The sequence below is a fragment of the Podarcis muralis genome, chromosome 7 (assembly GCF_964188315.1).
Source record: "Podarcis muralis chromosome 7, rPodMur119.hap1.1, whole genome shotgun sequence".
NCBI lineage: Eukaryota > Metazoa > Chordata > Lepidosauria > Squamata > Lacertidae > Podarcis > Podarcis muralis.
In genome coordinates, this window is record NC_135661.1 from 77,102,600 (window position 1) to 77,121,622 (window position 19,023).

Consider the following 19,023-nt stretch of genomic DNA (forward strand, 5'->3'; position numbering starts at 1 on the left):
GGATGAAGACTGTGTGTCTCTGTGCATAGAAACCTCTGACTTTCCTATGGTTGGAAGATTGCCTACTTCACAAAAGAAAGTATTTGTTCCACAAACATTGGCCTTTGGCCCTGCCCACCACTGGCTGTTGACCCCCCCCCCCGAAGGCTGTCATGAAGAAATACATCACTCAGGCTGAAAAAAGGTTCTCCATCTCTGCTAAGTCTCATTGACCAACAGATCTTCAATGGACAAGCTTGTCCTCATTTCTTTTTGTTTTATTTTCCCCCACGATTCATTACAATTCAGTAAAATAACTCTGAAAACAAATTATTCTGAAAAAACAAATATAGAGAAGAACATGGAAAGGAAGGTCTCCCATGGTGCTGACTAACAGGAGGGGGTTCATTAGAGGAGGATCTTCACTGCCAGAAGCCCCAACAGGGCCAGAAGGCGAAATCTCGATGATGGAGGTGCCTTATTGGCTGGTTTGCATTGAGCATTTAGTGTTTCAGAAGCAGTAACATGGAAGGTCATTCTCATCATTTCTTGCACAGCTGCACAGTAAGACTTGCTAGTGCAACCTTTCACGATGATTTCATTCACCCCTGGAGATGGAAAGCAAAGACTACAGTTTAAACCCACAAACCAGGAAAAGGGAAAGTTCTCAAAAATAGGAATTCATTCAGTTCATTTCTCACAATGAGCCAGGCTAACCTGATGCTCCTGAATGTTTTATTATTATTATAACCAAGAATTAAACGCAAACTTCTAACAGATAAAAAACATAGAGGTGGACTGGCGCTACCTGACCTAAATTTATATTACGACGTTGTCTGTTTAAATTGGTTAAAAGAGTGGATTGTATTAAAAGATAGTGATTTGTTAGATCTAGAAGGATTTAACAATTGCTATGGTTGGCATGCGTATTTAGCTCGCCTCTAGAAGCAATTACAATAAAAAAGAAAAACATGGACTGAGAATGGGCCACATATAAAGATCTGATTAAGGAAAACGATAATAAATTGGTAATTAAAGATTATGAGGAAATTAAACAACACCTTACGGGTTGGATCCAATACAATCAATTGCATGAAGTGTTCAGGACAGATAAGAAAAAAGTTTCTCAAATGAACCTTCATTATTAGAAAAAGTGTTATTACAAAACAAAACTAAGGTAATATAAAAAATGTATGATACCTTATTGGAGTGGGAGGTCAAAGGCGAACAGGTCAAGGAGGTAATGATCAAGTGGGCTTTAGATATTGGGAAAACCATTAACTTAACAGCATGGGAAGAACTATGGAGAAAGAACTGGAAATTTACAGCCTGTGAAGTATTGAGGGAAAATCTAATCAAGATGTTTTATAGATGGTACTTAACACCTACCAAAATAGCTAAAAGTTATAAGACAAAAACAAATCTGTGTTTTACTGTGTGGTAAAACATAGGGGACACTTATACATATTTGGTGGACCTGTGAAAAAATCAAAAGCTTCTGGAACATAGTATATGACAAGCTTAAAAAAATGTTTAAGTATAACTTTATGAAAAACACAGAAGCTTTTCTATTAGGGATAATGGACACAGGTATAGCAAGAGAAGATCAGAAAATATTCCTCTATGTCACAGGAGCAGCAAGGATCCTAATTGCTAAAAACTGGAAAAAAGAAATTGTGCCAACAAAAAAGGAATGGCAAGACAAACTGTTAGAGTATATTGAACTAGCTAGATTAACAGAGGCAATTAGAGATCACACTAGAAAAGAATTTCAAAAAGCATGGGGGAAATGCAGAGAATACTTCACAAAACAGTGCCCTAAAATACATACCTGGACTTGTTTCGATGAATGTCTGTAGGAGACTTTGTGGATATTTAAGTTACAATTAGAAAAATCTTAATAATTATTCATAAAGGAAACAGCTTATAAGAACAAAAAAATTCCTTCCAGTAGCACCTTAAAGACCAACTAAGTTAGTTCTTGGTATGAGCTTTCGTGTGCATGCACACTTCTTCAGATACACTGAAACAGAAGTTGCCAGATCCTTCTATATAGTGAGAAGGTGGGGAGGGGTATTACTCAGAGGGGTGGTGGGAATGGGTGATTGGCAGATAGCTGTGATGAGCCTGTTGACGACTCTAAACGACTGCAGTAGGTCTTACAGGAAAAAGCAAGGGGTGAGAAGGTGAAAAATGGCTATGTTATGTATAATGAGATAAGAATCCAATGTCTTTGTTAAGGCCAGGTCTCTCCGTGGTTTTAAGTTTGGTAATGAGTTCCAATTCAGCAGCTTCTCTTTCCAGTCTATTTCTGAAATTCCTTTGTAGTAAAACAGCTACTTTGAGATCTTGTATAGAATGTCCTGGGAGATTGAAGTGTTCTCCTACTGGTTTCTCTGTCTTGTGATTCTTGATGTCAGATTTATGTCCGTTTATTCTTTGGCGTAAGGTTTGGCCTGTTTGTCCAATATAGAGAGCTGAAGGACACTGTTGGCATTTGATGGCATACACAATGTTAGACGATGAGCAATTAAATAGTCCCGAGATGGTATGTGTGATGTTGTTGGGGCCAGTAATGGTTTTGTCCGGGTGTATGTGGCAGCAAAGTTGGCATCTGGGTTTATTGCAGGCTCTGGTGCCAGTGTCCGTGTTAAGTCTGGTTGTAGTATTATTGTAGGTTAGGAGTTGTTTAAGATTGGGTGGCTGTCTGTAGGCAATGAAAGGTCTTCCTCCCAGAGCTTGAGAAAGAGAACTGTCATTGTCCAGGAGAGGTTGTAGATCTCTGATGATGCGTTGTACTGTTTTAACTTGGGAGCTGTATGTGATGACTAGAGGTGTTCTGTTATTTTCTTTTTTGGGTCTGTCTTGCAGCAAGTTCTCTCTGGGTATCAGTCTGGCTCTGTTGATCTGTTGTCTAACTTCATCTGCTGGGTATTTTAGTTCTAAAAAGGTTTGCTGTAGATCTCTTAGGTGAGAGTCTCTGTCTGTAGAATTGGAACAGATACGGCTGTAACGTAGTGCCTGGCTATATACAATGGACTGTTTGGTATGTTTGGGATGGTAGCTAGAGGCATGTAGATATGTTTGTCGGTCAGTTGGTTTACGGTATAAGGTGGTGTCTATGCGCCCATCCTGTATTTTTATAGTAGTGTCCAAAAAATGTATTTCTTGCATAGATTGATTCATTGTTAGGTTGATTGTGGGGTGAAAATCATTGAATTTCTGGTGGAAGGTGTCCAGGGTCTGTTGACCATGTGTCCAGATGATAAAAATATCGTCAATGTATCGCAGGTACAAGAGAGGTTTGAGTGGGTAGGAGTTTAGGAAACGTTGTTCTAAATCTGCCATGAAGATGTTGGCATACTGTGGGGCCATGCGGGTGCCCATTGCTGTGCCGCTGATCTGAAGGAACAGGTCATCACCGAATTTGAAGTTGAGTAATTAAGGAGGCCAGGTACAGGATAAAGGAAGTCTTTTATTTGGTTGTTTGTATTGTTGTATGTTATGCTTATTGTATGTGATGTTCATGTTTAATGAGGGTGGATTTCTGTATTGGGGGTGTATGTTATGTTGTAAATAAAATTTCCAATAAAAATTTTAAAAATAAAATAAAAATAGAACACATCTCACAGACAGATTTTATGCATTTCTCTGGACTTTGAATGGCATTTGCAACACATGCAAAATGTGCTTCTTGCTGGTGAACTCATTAAAAGCATGCATTGCTTCCAAGGGGATTCTACTCAGAGTAGACCCACTGAAATTAACAGAACTAAGTTAGCTGTGCCCATTCGTTTCAATGGCTCTACGCTGTGGCTGATACAATGGAACCTCGGGTTAGTTCTTAACCTGAAACCGTTCTTAACCTGAGGCGCGCTTTTGCCTTCCGCTGCCACTGCGCCACCGGCGCACGATTTCCATTCTCATCCTGGGGCAAAGTTCGCAACCTGGAGCAACTACTTTGGGGTTAGCAGAGTTTGTAACCCAAAGTGTTTGTAACCCAAGGTATCACTGTATTGGCTACAACCCTGAAGAGTTACATAAAATGTGCACATTTCAGGTAAAAAGTAAACATGAAATAGGTTTAAAAAATGCAAGCAGATGAACAGAGCAGCATGGAACGGACCCCTCTGACTGATTGCTAGCAAGACCATGCTGCTCAGCCAATCCCTGCTCATAATCAGCAATATCAACATAGCAGATCTTAACAGAATTACCAGATTTGAGGGTAGCATCCAGACAGTGGTCCTCATCTCCTGTACATTCTACCTCCTCTGTAGAGCATGGGAAATTTTGAGTAAAGCAGGCTGGACATTTTTTCCCATTGGATTTACTGCTGATTGGTGGCACTATTGAGGGGGAAGCAGAGACACTGTCAGAAAAGGAAATATACTGGGACCATTCTCCAGCCCAAGGACCGTGTTCTCACGTGGGGTGCACATGCCAGTCGTAGATGGGGCCTGAAGCAGAAGTGCATGGAGCAATGAATGCTAAGCCTTACTTTCATACAGTAGGCTAGTTTCTCTATCTTGGCAAGTGAGAGATGTCATCACAATTCACATTCTGACCAGGCAAAAACATTCAGTGAGGTCTGGGCCTCTCCTTTGGAGGTTTTCAAGCAGAGGTTGGGTGGCCATCTCTCGTGGATGGTCGGTTCAAATGGGGACAGGTGGTCCTTGAGGTATTGGGAAACAGTTTTATGTTCCTATGTTCACACACACACACACACACACACACACACTCCATGGCACAACCTGGCCTCCGGAACACAGAGCAGGAAAAGAGGATGAGAGCTACCTTGAGGAGAAACAGATGCACAGTCATCCCCCTCACAGCAGACAACCTTTCCTCTGGCAGTAAACATCTTGCCCAAATTCAGATAAAATGGTTCAAGTCCGCAGATGCCAGGAGATAGACAGCCTTTCATTATTTCTTGGTTTGGTCCATCAGCTGCAGAGAAGGAATAATAATAGTAGTAGTAGTAGTAGTAGTAGTAATGATGATGATGATGATGATGATGATGATGATGCAGAGACTAGAGGGTGAAGCAAGGCAGGTGGAAGGAGGCCTTGCCTGACTAAGTCTCTCCCCTCACAGTTCTTCTTCCAGGACCAGCTCCCTTGTGCGGACTCCTAGATAAGCATTTAGGGCAGTGTCCTACAATGCATTGTCCCTCTGGCATTGCTGGGCTACAGCTCCCATTAGCTCTTGCCAGCACAGTGAAGGGCCAGGAATGATGGGAACTGTAGTCCAGCAACCTATGGAGGGACGCCAGCCCTTGACCACAGTGCCAAGGTACCTCAGGCTGCAGAGGGCTGGAAAAGTGAGCTCTCTGCTTGAAAACTTAGAGGCCATGTTCTCCAGATGTTTTTGAGAATACAATCCCCACCAGCCACAACCACAGCCACAGTCTGCACTGACAATGGTGAGGGGTGATGGGAGTTGTAGTCCAAAGCATTCGGAGGCCCCTAGCTTTGGGCGGGCTGCATTTAGAGAGCTGCTAGCAATCTAAGCAGTCACCGCTGCACATGAATGAATGAATGAATGAATGAATGGCCTGGTTCCAATGAGGGCATCTTGATATACCTTTTTGCAAACTATGACCTATGGCCTGGCCTGAATTTGGTGGCGATCCTTCTCACTCACCTACTGTGACTTCAACAACAGCAACAGCACATCTGTCTTCAGCAGCACTGCAGTTCACCATCGTGCCCGTACAGTTCAAGCCTGGCCCTGTGCAGGTTTCGCACTCCAAGGAGTCACCTGCAGGAGAGAAGATGCAAGGTTTCCTAAGCAGGGTCCATGTGCACACATCATTCTACGTTATCATCTGCAAAAGGGGCCAGGATCCCACAAATGTGTGTCAAGCAGTGGTGGAGCTTCATGCTCCAGGACCGTGGGGAGGAGAGCAGGCGGGGGCGGGGCTGGCATGTGTCCTAGGGGCATGGCACGCCATCCGCAGGGATGTGACGTGCTGCCAGCAGGGGCGTGGCGTGCATCCTGGGGGCATGGTGTGGTGTGCAGCGTGGGCAGGGGGGCACCCCACCAGGCTCGCGCTGCCGGGGGCGGTGCACTCCCCCTGCAGTCCTCTTCCTCCGCCAGTGGTGTCAAGTGCAACGCTGTTCCTGCTCTGACACTCACTAGCTTGAAGGTGATACAGTGGTACCTTGGGTGAAGTACTTAATTCGTTCCAGAGGTCCGTTCTTAACCTGAAACTGTTCTTAACCTGGAGCACCACTTTAGCTAATGGGGTCTCCCGCTGCCACAGCACCACCAGAGCCCGATTTCTGTTCTTATCCTGAAGCAAAGTTCTTAACCTGAAGCACTATTTCTGGGTTAGCGGAGTGTGTAACCTGAAGCGTATGTAACCCGAGGTACCACTGTATATTGGTTTCCACCCCGGTCAGCCCTTCCAGATTTCCCAGCTTGGATCTCCTTTACTCCCAGGCATCCCACTGCAACACACACTGGCCCTAGAAGATTATGACTTCTTACCTGGGGTTAGAAGCACAGAGAAGACAAGAAGTCCCAAGAGAGCCGGCATGGCGCTGGGGAAGAAATGACAGGTGGAAATGAGTGCAAAAGTTTTTTGCAGCCTGGTGTGAATTTTGAAGGAGAGCTGCATTTTTATTCCTATCGCTTCAGGGAACGTAAATTTGGTAAACTAGTCTCTAAACACAAACTGAGTAGAATTTCACCCCTGTTGTTGCACACTGTAGATACAAATCTCCTGGCCAATTAATCCTTTGAGAAGTTCATGGGATCGAGCACATATTGGGGGTGGGGTGTGTGGGGTGTGTGTGGAAAACTAAATTATTCCCCCCCCCCCATTTCAACAAATAGTTTTTAAAAATAAATAAATCCCAAACTTAATAAGCAACCAATTTAAGGAGCCAAATCCATCCAGGGAGGCTGTAAGGCTCACCTCATATTTTATCAGAATCCTGCTGTCATGTGGAGGTGCTCAATGTATGTGCCAGTGGAGAGCATAGCAGTCAGGTGCGCTGCCATTTTCTTCTCAGTTCCATCCGAGAGTGGTGTGTATATGTGTGTTGCACACGTGTGCACGTGTGCGCGCGCACACACACACACTCCTAATAACCAGGGGCTGGCATGATTAAACCAAGTGAGATCAACCTTATCTCCTTTTTAGATAGTGTTACTCATGTGGTAGATCATGGGAACACCTTGATTTCAGCAAAGTATTGGGTAACTGTGGTATGTTAAAGTTTTCTAGCAATGCTCAGCTCCCTTAACAAGCTATAGTTGCCGGCATTCTATGGGAGAAGTGTGCTTTACATGTGTGGTTGTGAGCTTACTCCCAAGTAAGTATGGCAATGAGCATAGCCCAGCAAAAATTGCCTGACCGGCTTCTCTGTCTTCAACAGACAGACTGAGTGTTCCCTCATTTTGAGGGTAGCAGCAACAGAAGGGGACTTTTCAGTGGTGGCCCCCTTTCACATCCAAAGGGCATGGCACCTACCCTCCTATTCTTCCAGGGCTGTAACATTTAATGTTGTTTTAACACCATTTAATTTTAATCTGTTTATAGCTACGTATTAGTTTTAGCTTTGTTTAGTTTTTATATATCACCCTAGGTTCCTCATTCCTCTTTCAGTGGCACAGGAAATAAACATCTTTTCTTAAATAAAACAAATAGCAACCTAACCATGAGAGCGGTAACCCCTCTTCCAGAACATTGCCATTTCTCAGAAATACAAAGTAGTATTATTTCTAGATTTAGGCCACATTCACACCATCCATTCGAAGCCCTCTGATACCACTTTAAACAGTTGCAGCTTCACCCAAAGAATTCTGGGAGCTGTTGTTGTTTGTTAACGGTGCTGAGAGTTTTTAGGAGTGCCTCTGTTGCCCTCCAAGAGTGACACATCTCAGAGTTCTCCATGAAGGCAGATTGATTCTTAAGCATTCTGAAAACTGAAGCTCCCAACAACTCTCAGCACCCTTAACAAACCACACCTTCCAGAATTGTTTGGTGGCACCCATGACTAAAGTGGTATCGAGAGTGCTTTGAACAGATGGTGCAAATGTGATCTAAGAGTCTGCCAAGTCTAGAGCTCCAAAACGGATGTAGTATGTGACTTACCACAAGTTGTGAAGGACTGCAGGGCAGGTGCTCCTCAATCAGGATGTTTTCTTCTGGCTGCTAAAGGTCACTTATGGCACATCTATTCTGGAATACCTTGCCTTATGTAGGAGCCAAAGGCTTTGGAACGACACACAAGAAATATTTGCATTTCATGCTATATATGATAGCACCAGTTTGATGTTCCCCATGATTGCTCCACCCATTCACCACTCAAGGTTTTTAAATATACATACATCCATAAAAAATATGGTAGGACAAAGTTCAGTTGGGTCAAACAGCTTTTTTTTAAATCCCCATAAAAATGAAGTGCAACATAGCATAAGGATCAAGCATAGAACAATGAAATAAAATGAGACAATGGTGTGGGAGGGAACCAAGGTACAAAAACCAGATGTCATCAAGGTAGAAAGACACACCTTATTCTGGATATATCACTTCCAGGTTCATGTGGAGATTGGGATAGATGAATCTGTACATTTCTGATTCTCATTTTTGCCCATATCCCCATAACGAAGAACCGAGAGACGTTGCATTGCATGGAATACTTATATTCATTATATAGCAAAGGTAAAGAGCTGCAACAAATTGAACTGCTTTGTGAGTTTAAGGGCTGGTGGGATTTGGATCAGCTGGTGGGAGGTGAAAGAAAGTACAGTGGACGCTCGGGTTGCGAACATGATCCGTTCGCAACCCACAGCATTTGCAACCCACGGCGGCGCATCTGTGCACGTGCGGGTTGCAATTCGGCATTTCTGCACATGCGCAACCGCAGAAACCTGGAAGTAACCTGTTCCAGTACTCTGGGTTTTGGCAGGTCCGTAACCTGAAAAAACGCAACCTGAAGCGTCTGTAACCCGAGGTATGACTGTAACTCTTCACACAGCAGTGTTAAATGATGGAAATCGCTTCCACAGGACGCAATGATCGCCACCAGCTTGGAGGACTTTAAAAGAGGAATGGACAAATTCATGGAGGAGGAGGCCACCAATGGCTACAAGTCATGATGGCTATATTCTGCCCTGATGATTGGAGGCAGTAATACTTCTTAAGACCAGTTATTAGTAGACACAGTAGGGGGAGAGAGCTCTGATGCCTGAATCCTTCTTGCAGGTTTCTGAGCTAGATAGGCCATTGAGCTAATCCAGGAGGACATGTTTCATGTCCTGAGGTTCTCAAGCTGTGTGAATGTGTACATGTGCCCACATATTCGTAACATGATGTCTAAAACAACGGCCCTATAAACTCTGCCTTTCATTTCCAGGCAGTCTTGAGGGCCAAATGCTGGCTTCCAGGCCTCATTCCTGGGTCCTCAGGACTCTCCTTAGGTTAGGCAATAAACCCAGCCAAGACCATGGTCCTCTCCACAGGCCACTCCTCTCGCTGGTTCTCCTCGTCCTCTTCAGGTGGTTGTGCCTGCCAATAGTGCATCCTTTAACTGTAATAATGTCTCTTGTTTCCATCACTGGAGAATGAAGAGGGCATGTCTCTTGAAGTGCTATTTTTCTAGAAAAAGAGGTGAAGGAACACCATAAATATTTCCCTCGTTCTCTTGCAATGGCAATGGCACCCACCTAAGAGGTGCCGGAATTGAGATCTGGTGAGTTCCGGCTGAAAAAAAGCCCTGCCAGCAACCCTGTGTAGTAGGTTCATCTGAGAGTGAGAGAGTGAGTGAGTGAGTGAGTGGCCCAAGGTCTCCTGTGGCTGAGTGGGGGATCTGGTTTGTTGTCTCCCTGCTTGCTGCAGAACTACAGCATTCCTTGCATTTCAAGGGCCTGGACTAGATAAACCTTAGGGTCCCTTCCAACTCCACAATTCTATGATGCTAAGTTTTGTGGGTCTTTAAAAGGCTGGCCGTTGCAGAAACTCTATTGGGCTGCTGTTGTGAATAAGGCGTTAAGCATTATAACTAACCCCTTTTGAGGTTCTAAATAAATGTTTGTGTTAGGCTTTGAAGCACTGCAAGGGTGTGAGCATTGGGGTCACCATATTTCAAAAAGTAAAACTCCTGACACCCACAAAGTTGTTTCAGAAACCCACGCAAATTGTTAAGCTTTTCGAGTGATTTTAAGCTTTTCGAGTTGTTTCCATTGCTTTTTCCATCGCGTTGCCATCCATCTGGGTTTTACCTGACATTTTGCTGATATTTTAAAAAGTGAAAATCCGTACACCAAAATTCCCCCGTTTTCAACACCCGAATACTGGATGCCATTTTCGACATCCAAATCCTAGATATGTCTGGGGAAACCTGTACGTTTTGCAGCCCTAGTGTGCTGTCCAACTGAATTCAATTGCTAGGAGGCAGGCATTATACCTGAGCTGTAGGTGTGTTGCCTATGTTAATCCCCTTTGTGTGTGTGTGTGTGTGTGTGTGTGTGTGTGTGTGTGTGCGTGTGCGTGTGCGTGCTCTCCATCATCATGTATATAAACGCAAAAGTAACATTGAGCATGTAAACATTCCTCTTTAACCAGGCCTTTGGCTGATTGACATCCAGTGTCCTTTTAAAATGTGTTGGCATGGGGGGGGGTTTATTGGGTTGTTTTTGTTTTTATTATATATTTTGTGGTTTTATATTGTGATCGCGGTGTACAAATTTCAATAACAACAACAACAACAACAACAACAACAACAACAACAGACTAGACCCGCCCCCGGGACTGGCAGAATTAGTGTCCCTTTAACAGGCAGGCAGAAATTCAGCAGGTCAGAATAAGCATTTTGAGTGTTATTCATTGGAAGTCCATGGGATGTAAATTCCCACTTTTAACAGTTTAAGAGGGTTGCAGATTCCTGTGTGTGCTCTCACCAAATGGAATGGGACAGCATGTGTAAGATTTCAGACCTGAGCACACTTGGATGAGCTTACAGTTTAAACCATGCACAGTTTGAACCATGCGTGTTTGCTTAAAAATCTGTCCCACTGAGTGTTAGGAAAACATTCTTTAAGAAACAGATAAAAGTTCCTGGAAGCTTTAAAGAGGGTTCCAGAATTTTTCTTTAGTGTGTAGGAGCGGCACTCCAGGCTTGATTGGTGTCAGCTGGAGTTGCAAAGAAAGGGAGGAAGTTGCAATTTCTGCACAAGTAAAGCACACGAATACACTGTACGCATACACACTGACAACAAGGTTGGAAGTAAGACAATGTGTGCTGCTGATACTGTGAGTTTTGCTGTGTCAGGATTGTTAATTACAGGACTGAGATTATACCGTGCTGGAGAGGTAAAGAAGGAATGTAAATAGCTTGTATATAAAGGTAACAAAAATGCTCGTGCAACCAGTCAAGCAATAAAGAAGCTCTTGACTCTGAATTTGAATATGACTCCTGTTCTTGTCCTCTGCCTCCGGGGAAAACTCTGCTACAAACAGTAAGAAGTGGTTTTGCCGAGGTGCCACCACACAAGCAGAAAAGCGCAGAAGTGTGTGGGCGGTAACCTGTAACGCTGAGGCAGCTCAGCCAGCCCTCCCCTTTTCCCGTATTCCACCAGCAGTGTGTGTATATGGGGGCACGGAGGGGAGGATGTCCCTGATGTTCCTATTTTCATCTGAGAAATCTTGGCAGCCATGAAAAGTGTTCTACAGGTTGAAAAAGGTCCCCCGTTTCTGCTCAGGCTGCTTGGCCAACAGATCTTCACGAAAGCATTTCATCGTCATTTCTGCGAAAGAACAAACCGGCTCTTTGTAAGTCAGTAAGATATCTACGTAGGAATACAAATCCCTCTGGAGAAAAACCAAACCGAAAGCAGAGACGGACATGGAAAGGAAAGTTGTCCTCAGTGCCGAGTCACAGGAAGGAGTTCATTGCAAGAGGATCTTCACCAGCAGAAGCCATGACAAGGCCAGAAGAGGAAATCTCAGTGATGGGGGTGCCTTATTGGCTGGCTCACATTTACCATCTAAAGTTGCAGAAGTAACTGCCCTCAAGGTACTCTTAAAATTTCGTGACAAAGCATCTAGTTGTATAATATCGCAGTAAGTCTTGGTAGTGCAACCTTTCATGGTGATTCCAAACCCTCCTGCAGATGAAAAGGAAAGATGGGATGTCAGGGGGGGCACTATTCCCAGTATTCCCCAATGCAAGTTTGATTTGTCTCCCACCATGGTCAAACGGGCTAACAAAATAAATAAAAAACAAAATAAAGATAAAAGCAAAATAATAATAAAAAACTTTCAAAAATGCCCCACATTATGATAGTTGAAGTGCATGTGGAGCTATGTCTGCTGATTTCAATGAATCTACTATGAGTAAGACTAGTCTTGGATATAACCCATTGATGGGGATGTTCCAATGGATTGAAACAGTATAGGACAAAGAATGTTCTTCTTCCAGGCGCCACTCATGTCGACCTCAAGTGTAGCCATTTTTCTGGCATAGATTTAGGGTGAAAATGTATTCGACCTGAAAAAGGACAGTCCTCTGTTTGAAGGTCTATCAGAAGCTCTAAGAGACAAGCTCTGTTTATGGGCCTGTCTGGTCTCCAAAGCTCCTGATGAAGTATAGCTCTAGATATTGTGGGATAATAATATTATTATATTATCTAATCAGCATCATCCTTAAAAGAAAAGAAAAGAAAAAACAAAACGTCTGGAGGGTAGCAGTTTGGAGGGTGGCAACAAGAAAACAAGGTCTTTTCTGTGGTGGTTCCTTGACTGTGGAATGCTCTGCCACCATCACTACATGTATTAGGGTGGCAGGCAAAAACATTCCTCTTATCTAGGCCTTTGGTCATTAAATAATCTATGGGCTGCTAAAGCTTGGGGGACTGTTGTTGTTGTTGTTGTTGTTGTTGTTGTTGTTGTTGCAGTCATACCTTGGAAGTCAAACAGAGTCCGTTCAACTTCCAAAACGTTTGGAAACCAAAGCTGTGCCGGACGTTCGGCTTCTGAAAATCATTTGAAAACCGGAACACTCACTACAGCATTTCGATCGTCCAGGAGCCGATTTGTTCGGGAGCCAAGGAGTTCAGGGTTCAAGGTATGACTGTCTTATTATTATGCTGCCTGTTACTATGTTTTTTGTTATATCTGAAGTTCCCAAACTTGCTTTTCAATTCAAATGCATCTCCAGACTGATTGTGCACTTTTCTGGTGTGGTAAGGTGTTTTAAATGGTGTAAAAAAACATGCAGAAAAGGTGCTTACAAAATATGCTTCTGACAGATGAATTCATTGGAAAGCATGGGTGTCTCCAACTAAAATTGGCTCAGAGCACACCCACTGAAATTAACAGACCCAAGTTAGCCCTGCCCATTAATTTCAACTGGTCAACGCTATGATTAACATCAGCTAAAACCCAGCAAACGTTACCTAAAAAGTGCACATTTCAAATAAAAAATTAACCCAAAATGCAATAAAAAACACAAACAACTAGATAGAACAGGGTGGAATTAGACCCTTATGACGGAGGGCCAGCAAGACCATAATGCAACAGAATTTGCCAGAAGAGCATAACAAATCAGAATTACCAATTTTGATGCTAGCATCCAGACAGTGGTCCTCTATTCCTGTACATTTTGTCACCTTTGTAGGGCACGTAGGAGACAGCGAATAGCAGGCTGGGCATGTTTTCCCATTGACCTTTTTCATCATTGGAGGCACTGAAATAAAGCAAAGAGGCAGTGTATACTCACCCATTCCTCTCTATCCTCCATCCAGTCAAGCCAAGAGACATTATCACAATTTAAGGACCACAGATCTCGCCAACCAAAAACATTCAAGGGGATTGTGGAGTAGGACTGCTGTTGGGTGTGGCCTGGAAAGACAGGGCATGGCCGAGGAGGGAGTGTGATCTAGGCTAGTGTACTTCAACCTTGGGTTCACAGATGTTGTGGGGACCGGAACTCCCATCTTCCCTGACCTTTGGTTGCTCTGATGAGGGATGATGGGAACTGTAGTTCAACAACACCTGAGGACCAAAGTCAGAAAACCTTGGTCTAGAGAGAATACACGGACCAGATAGAGAGGCCCGGAGGGGGCACAATTGGCTCCCAGATATGATGTTGTCCTCCACTGTGCTGCACAGTGGCAAATGATAAATCTGTGATTCAGGAGTGCCCTGATGAAATCAGTGGCACAGCCTGACCTCTGGGGCATAGAATGAGGTGGGGGAATGGAAGAAAAAAACTATACCCACACTGAGCTGAATCAGATGGGCACTCAGCACCCTCGCAGCAGATAGTCATTCCTCTGGAGGTAAACATCTTGCCCAGATTTACATAAAATGGTCCCAAACTGCAGACTAGAGCTGGTGCACAGCCTTTCAGGATCCTCTGATATGATTTTCCAGCTGCAGAGAATGAAAGAATAGCATAAGGATTGAGGGCAGCCTTCCACATCCTGAGGCCCTCCTGGTTTTGCTGGGCTACGGCTCCCCTCAGCCCCAGAGAGCCCAGTGAAGGCTCAGAAATGACAGGAACATCTAGAGGAAGGGACATTGGTCCTTCACTACAGAGTTAAGTTATCTCAGACTTCAGGAGGTTGGATAAAGAGATATTTTTTTGCTTGGAAAGCTAGGGGCTGTGTGTCCCAGATGTTTTTTTGACTATGACATACCTGCCAACATTTCTCCGATGAAAACAGGGATGTCCTAATCCATAACAACTATTATTTATATCCTGCCCATCTGACTGGGTTGCCCCAGCCACTCTGGAGGGATTCCAACATCCATAAAAACATAATAAAGCATAAAATAAAACATAAAAATATACCCTCCAACATTTATCCAATGAAAATAGGGACGTCCTAAGAAAAAGCAGGAGATTCAGGGCTCAAATCAGAACCTGGGACTGTCCCTGGAAAATAGGGATACTTGGAGGGTCTTCTGTGAGTTTATGATCCATATAAGCTTGTTAGCACCACCAATAATAATAATTTATTCTATATTAATAATTTATTATATGCCGCCCATCTGACTGCCACTTAAGGCAGCTTCCAACCAATTAAAACACAGTTAAGACATCAATATATATATTGATATGCCTTTTGCAAAATCTATGCCTGGACTGCATTTGGTGGGGATCCTTCTCACTCACCTATTGTGCTTTCACTATAAACGACAAAACAGGTGTCGTCATTAGCGCTGCACTTTGTCATGCTGCCCTTGCAGCTGGCGCCTGCCGCTGTGCACGTTTCACACTCCAGTGAGTCACCTGTAGAAGAGGAAATGAAAGGTTTCATAAGCGGTGTCCAGGTGCAGACACCGGTCTGCAAAAAGGGGGCAGGAGCTCACAAACGTGGGTCAAGCGCAACATGGTTCCTGCCCTATGCAATGCCACACTCACCATCTTGAAGTCAGTATATTGGTTTCCAGCTCAGTCCAGGGGTGCCAAATTGCCCCCCAACTAGAAGGGGCCCAGCATTGTGTGACATCATATGCACATCATGTGCCACTCCACACATCCTGGTGCACGCATGATGGAGACAGGGGATGGAGTGGGCAGAGGGCAATCTTCAACCTCCATGTGTTCTGCCCTCACCCGGCATGTGAGTGTTGGTATCAAAAAAAGGGAGGCCCCTCAGTACTGGGGAGACTCAGCCCCCTACTCACAAATATTGAGGGGGCTGAAGACCCTTCCACCTCCTATAGTTGGTGCCCCTGCTTCAGTCTGCTCTTCCAAAATCAACAGCTTAGACCTGGTTTACTCCCAGGTATCCCACTGCAACACACACCAGCCCTCGAAGATTACTACTGCTCACCTGGAGTTAGAAGCACAGAGAAGAGAAAAAGTCCCAAGACAGCAGGCATGGTTCGTGAGAAGAAATACACAGCAGGAGCATGTGCAAAAAGCTTGGTTCTTCGTGAATCCATTTTTTCAGCCCGCTGTCTGCAAAATTAATAAATCAAAAGCCAGATTGGAAACATGTATATATATATATATTAATGTCCCAATTTCTCAGTACAGTGAGATGCTGGAATCTGGACACCATAGATACAAACCCTCCTCTCCTGTGAATCTTCTGAGAAATTAGCAAGGTTGGGAAGCTAATTCATCCTCGGCCCAGTATACCTGAAGGAGTATCTTCACCTCCATCGTTCACCCCAGACACTGAGGTCCAGCTCTGAGGGCCTTCTGACGGTTCCCTCACTGCAAGAAGTGAGGTTGCAGGGAACCAGGCAGAGGGCCTTCTTGGTAGTGGTGCCCCGCCCTGTGGAACACCCTCCCATCAGATGTCAAGGAAATAAATAACTATCTGGTGTTTAGAAGACATCTGAAGGCAGCCCTGTTTAGGGAAGTTTTTAATGACTGATGTGAATATATTTTTAATCTCTTTTTGGAAGTTGCCCAGAGTGGCTGGGGAAACCCAGTCAGATGGGCGGGATATAAGCAAATTATTATTATTATTATTATTATTATTATTATTATTATTATTATTATTATTATTATTTGCCCTCACAGTTCAACAAAAAGCTTTCTTTGCTCCAAACTTGATTATAAACCAGGGGTCAGCAACCTTTTTCATCCGTGGTCCGGTCCACTGTCCCTCAGACCATGTGGTGGGCCGGACTATATTTTGAAAAGAAATAATGAACGAATTCCTATGCCCCACAAATAACCCAGAGATGCATTTTAAATAAAAGGGCACATTCTACTCATGTAAAAACACGCTGATTCCCGGACCATCTGAGAAGGCGATTGGGCCACATCTGGCCACCAGGCTTTAGGTTGTCTACCTCTGTTATAAACCAAAGCAAGGAGGGAGGGTTAAAATTCAAGGCATAGAGGCTGTAGGCGCACCTCATGTTTAACCAGGATTCCCCCCCATGTAGAGCCGTGCCGTTCATGTTCCTCAACTTGTGCACAAGGTCACTTTGCATATGTGCTGGGTGTGTGGCCAGTGGGGCCATAACTGTCAGGTGCATCGATTGTGTTGTGACAGGATTAGCCTGTGCACCCTGACAATTCCTTCACACATGCTTTCAATGCAGGCATTGGGAATGCATATGTCTCCACATGTTGAATTCCAACCCCCATAGCCCCTGACCCAGATCAGAAATGTGACCCATTGATACATCCACTCACCAACCCCCCCTGTCACCCCCCTGTGTTAGCCCCCTAGAAGCTCCCCCTTTTCAAATATCTCGTTGTATGGGACCTCTGCTATGGTTCAAAGCTGCAATTCCTCACTGTTGCCCTCCATCCCTGCTGGACTCAAACTTCTGCTGTCCTTTAAAACCACCACTTTCCCACTGTCCGTATCCTTTGCTCCTCACTCGCATGCTATGGCTACTGCTGCTGTTCAACGTGTCTTCTCTTCTGCTCCCCTGGCCCACCCTGACTTCATCCAAATCCATGATTGTGATGCAGCACTGCAAATCCTCCAATGGGGGCTGCGTGATAACAGCCTTCATTTTTTATGTACATAGGAAGTTTCACTGAACTTGGAGGAGTGGAGAGAGTTTCTTGCTTCTTGCTGGGTATCAGAGGGCAGGTTGCCTGGGCTAATGGTGTGGTTCACATAGCTGGCTTTGTATTTTGACGTTTCTCCTATGTGAACCTACCTAGCTATTAAGATTGGGCCTGCTTACATGCCACTCTTCCATTTGAACTAAGCTGCAGCGTAAAAAGTGTAGAAGACACTCTTCACAAAGGTCTGCCTGGCACCAGCCAGATTTCCTTTTTGGTACCATGTGTGTGTGAGTGTGTGTGTGTGTGTGTGTGTACACCCATCCACACCCCTATATATTTGTTATCTGCTCCAGCCTTTTTTGTGCCTTTGTTTTATGGCTAGGCTAACTGCTTGCCAAATATTTTATCTGTTAAATCCAGTGCTTTTTTCTGGAAGGATGCAGGGGTACGTATACCCCTAAACATTTTGTGAATCTATATGTGTACCTTAGTCTATTTACTGTATTTATTTTTCCGAATTTGAACTATAAAATGGTGATTTTCTCGAGTCAAAATCAGAGTACCCCTAAACATTATTATTATTATTATTTAGAAAAAAGTACTGGTTAAATTATATTGTATATGTGTCAGGGCCGCCTCAGGTCCCAGCTCACAAGAGACCAACGCCAAGTCCACTTTATTTACAAAAGTCTTTATTGAAGTACATTGTTTGTTCCACAGCCGAGGCGCGCAGCCCCACGTCTGTTACGCTTAGACCGCTGAAGTCCCCTCTGAATCAGCCCCGCCTCCACACCAGTTTAAGAGGCTTCTGCTGGTCCACCTCTTCCTGTCCTTCCTTTTCCGCAGGGTCTTTCTGCCCCCCTGGGTTCCTTCCCTCCTGCTCTCCCCTGACACTGAGTCCCCAGACGCCTGCTCCCCCCTCCTCCGTGCTTTGGGACCAGGCTCCTCCTCCGGGCTCTCCGCATTTCCGCGCGCCTCCACATTTGAACTTGGCGCGCGTTCGCTACCTCTGACCTTCCTCTTGACAGCTACACTACTCTCTGTACTACTCTCCACCCCTTCCGGCAGGACGTCTTGCCCCGATCTCCTTCCCCTCTCTGCTTCCTGCTCTGCTTCGTCTGCCACCCTGGGAACTCCACCCTCTTCACTCCGTTCCGGCGGGGAAGCCGGCCCCAATCTCCCACCCCCACTCGGGATTTCCCTGCTGCTCCCCTGCTCCTGACGAGTCCCCCCTGTGGCTCCCCTTGGCCTGACCACAGGCGCCCCCTTTTGGGAATCCTCCGATTCACTTGAAAGACTCATGGAAACCCTCAAGTCATTGTCATCCTCCTCCTCCTCGTTCCGGGATTCTTCCCCCTCGCTCTCAGTCTCCTCCCTCATCTGTGCCTCTCTCCCTGAACCCCTGACAATATGTATCTTGCAAGCCTCTAGGGCAGTGGTTCCCAATTAGCTAATTACTGAGGCCCTCCTGTTTTTCAAAAGCCAAGCCATGGAACTGCAACTTTTGGAATTTTTGCTAACTCTGTGGTGGTAGTTACCTCTGCAAAGCAATTTTTTGGGCAAAATATGGAATAGCCCCTAATAAGCAAAAGAC

At 44.7% G+C, this 19,023-nt stretch overlaps 1 protein-coding gene and 1 long non-coding RNA gene across 3 annotated transcripts; one reads left to right on the forward strand and one right to left on the reverse strand.

Annotated features, from left to right (window-relative positions):
- Positions 1 to 236: 236 nt before the first annotated feature.
- LOC144328577 (phospholipase A2 inhibitor gamma subunit B-like) lies at positions 237 to 8,272 on the reverse strand. 2 transcript variants are annotated; one of them, XM_077932585.1, is made up of 6 exons: positions 8,087 to 8,266; positions 6,475 to 6,527; positions 5,626 to 5,742; positions 4,777 to 4,929; positions 4,197 to 4,328; positions 237 to 587 (listed from the first exon to the last, which is right to left on the reverse strand). In XM_077932585.1, the coding sequence occupies exons 2-6, from the start codon at positions 6,521 to 6,523 to the stop codon at positions 388 to 390; spliced, it is 651 nt and encodes a 216-aa protein (XP_077788711.1). In that variant the 5' UTR covers positions 6,524 to 6,527; positions 8,087 to 8,266; the 3' UTR covers positions 237 to 387. The 2 variants fall into 2 exon arrangements, with proteins under 2 accessions (XP_077788711.1, XP_077788712.1); XM_077932586.1 differs by lacking the exon at positions 4,197 to 4,328 and having other exon boundaries at positions 8,087 to 8,272.
- Positions 8,273 to 8,519: 247 nt separating this feature from the next.
- On the forward strand, positions 8,520 to 16,404 carry LOC144328586 (uncharacterized). The gene is made up of 3 exons (XR_013393812.1): positions 8,520 to 8,656; positions 12,889 to 13,058; positions 15,730 to 16,404. It is a non-coding gene; the product is annotated as an uncharacterized LOC144328586 (long non-coding RNA).
- The last annotated feature ends 2,619 nt before the right edge of the window (positions 16,405 to 19,023 follow it).

Excerpts from the sequence above, each read along its gene's own strand:
- LOC144328577 (XM_077932585.1), bottom strand. The coding sequence starts at position 6,523 with ATGCCGGCTCTCTTGGGACTTCTTGTCTTCTCTGTGCTTCTAACCCCA. Across the intron at positions 5,743-6,474 it reads CTCTGTGCTTCTAACCCCAG|GTGACTCCTTGGAGTGCGAA; the intron begins GTAAGAAGTCAT and ends TCTCTCCTGCAG. Across the intron at positions 4,329-4,776 it reads TGCATCTGTTTCTCCTCAAG|TGCCACCAATCAGCAGTAAA; the intron begins GTAGCTCTCATC and ends CCCCCTCAATAG.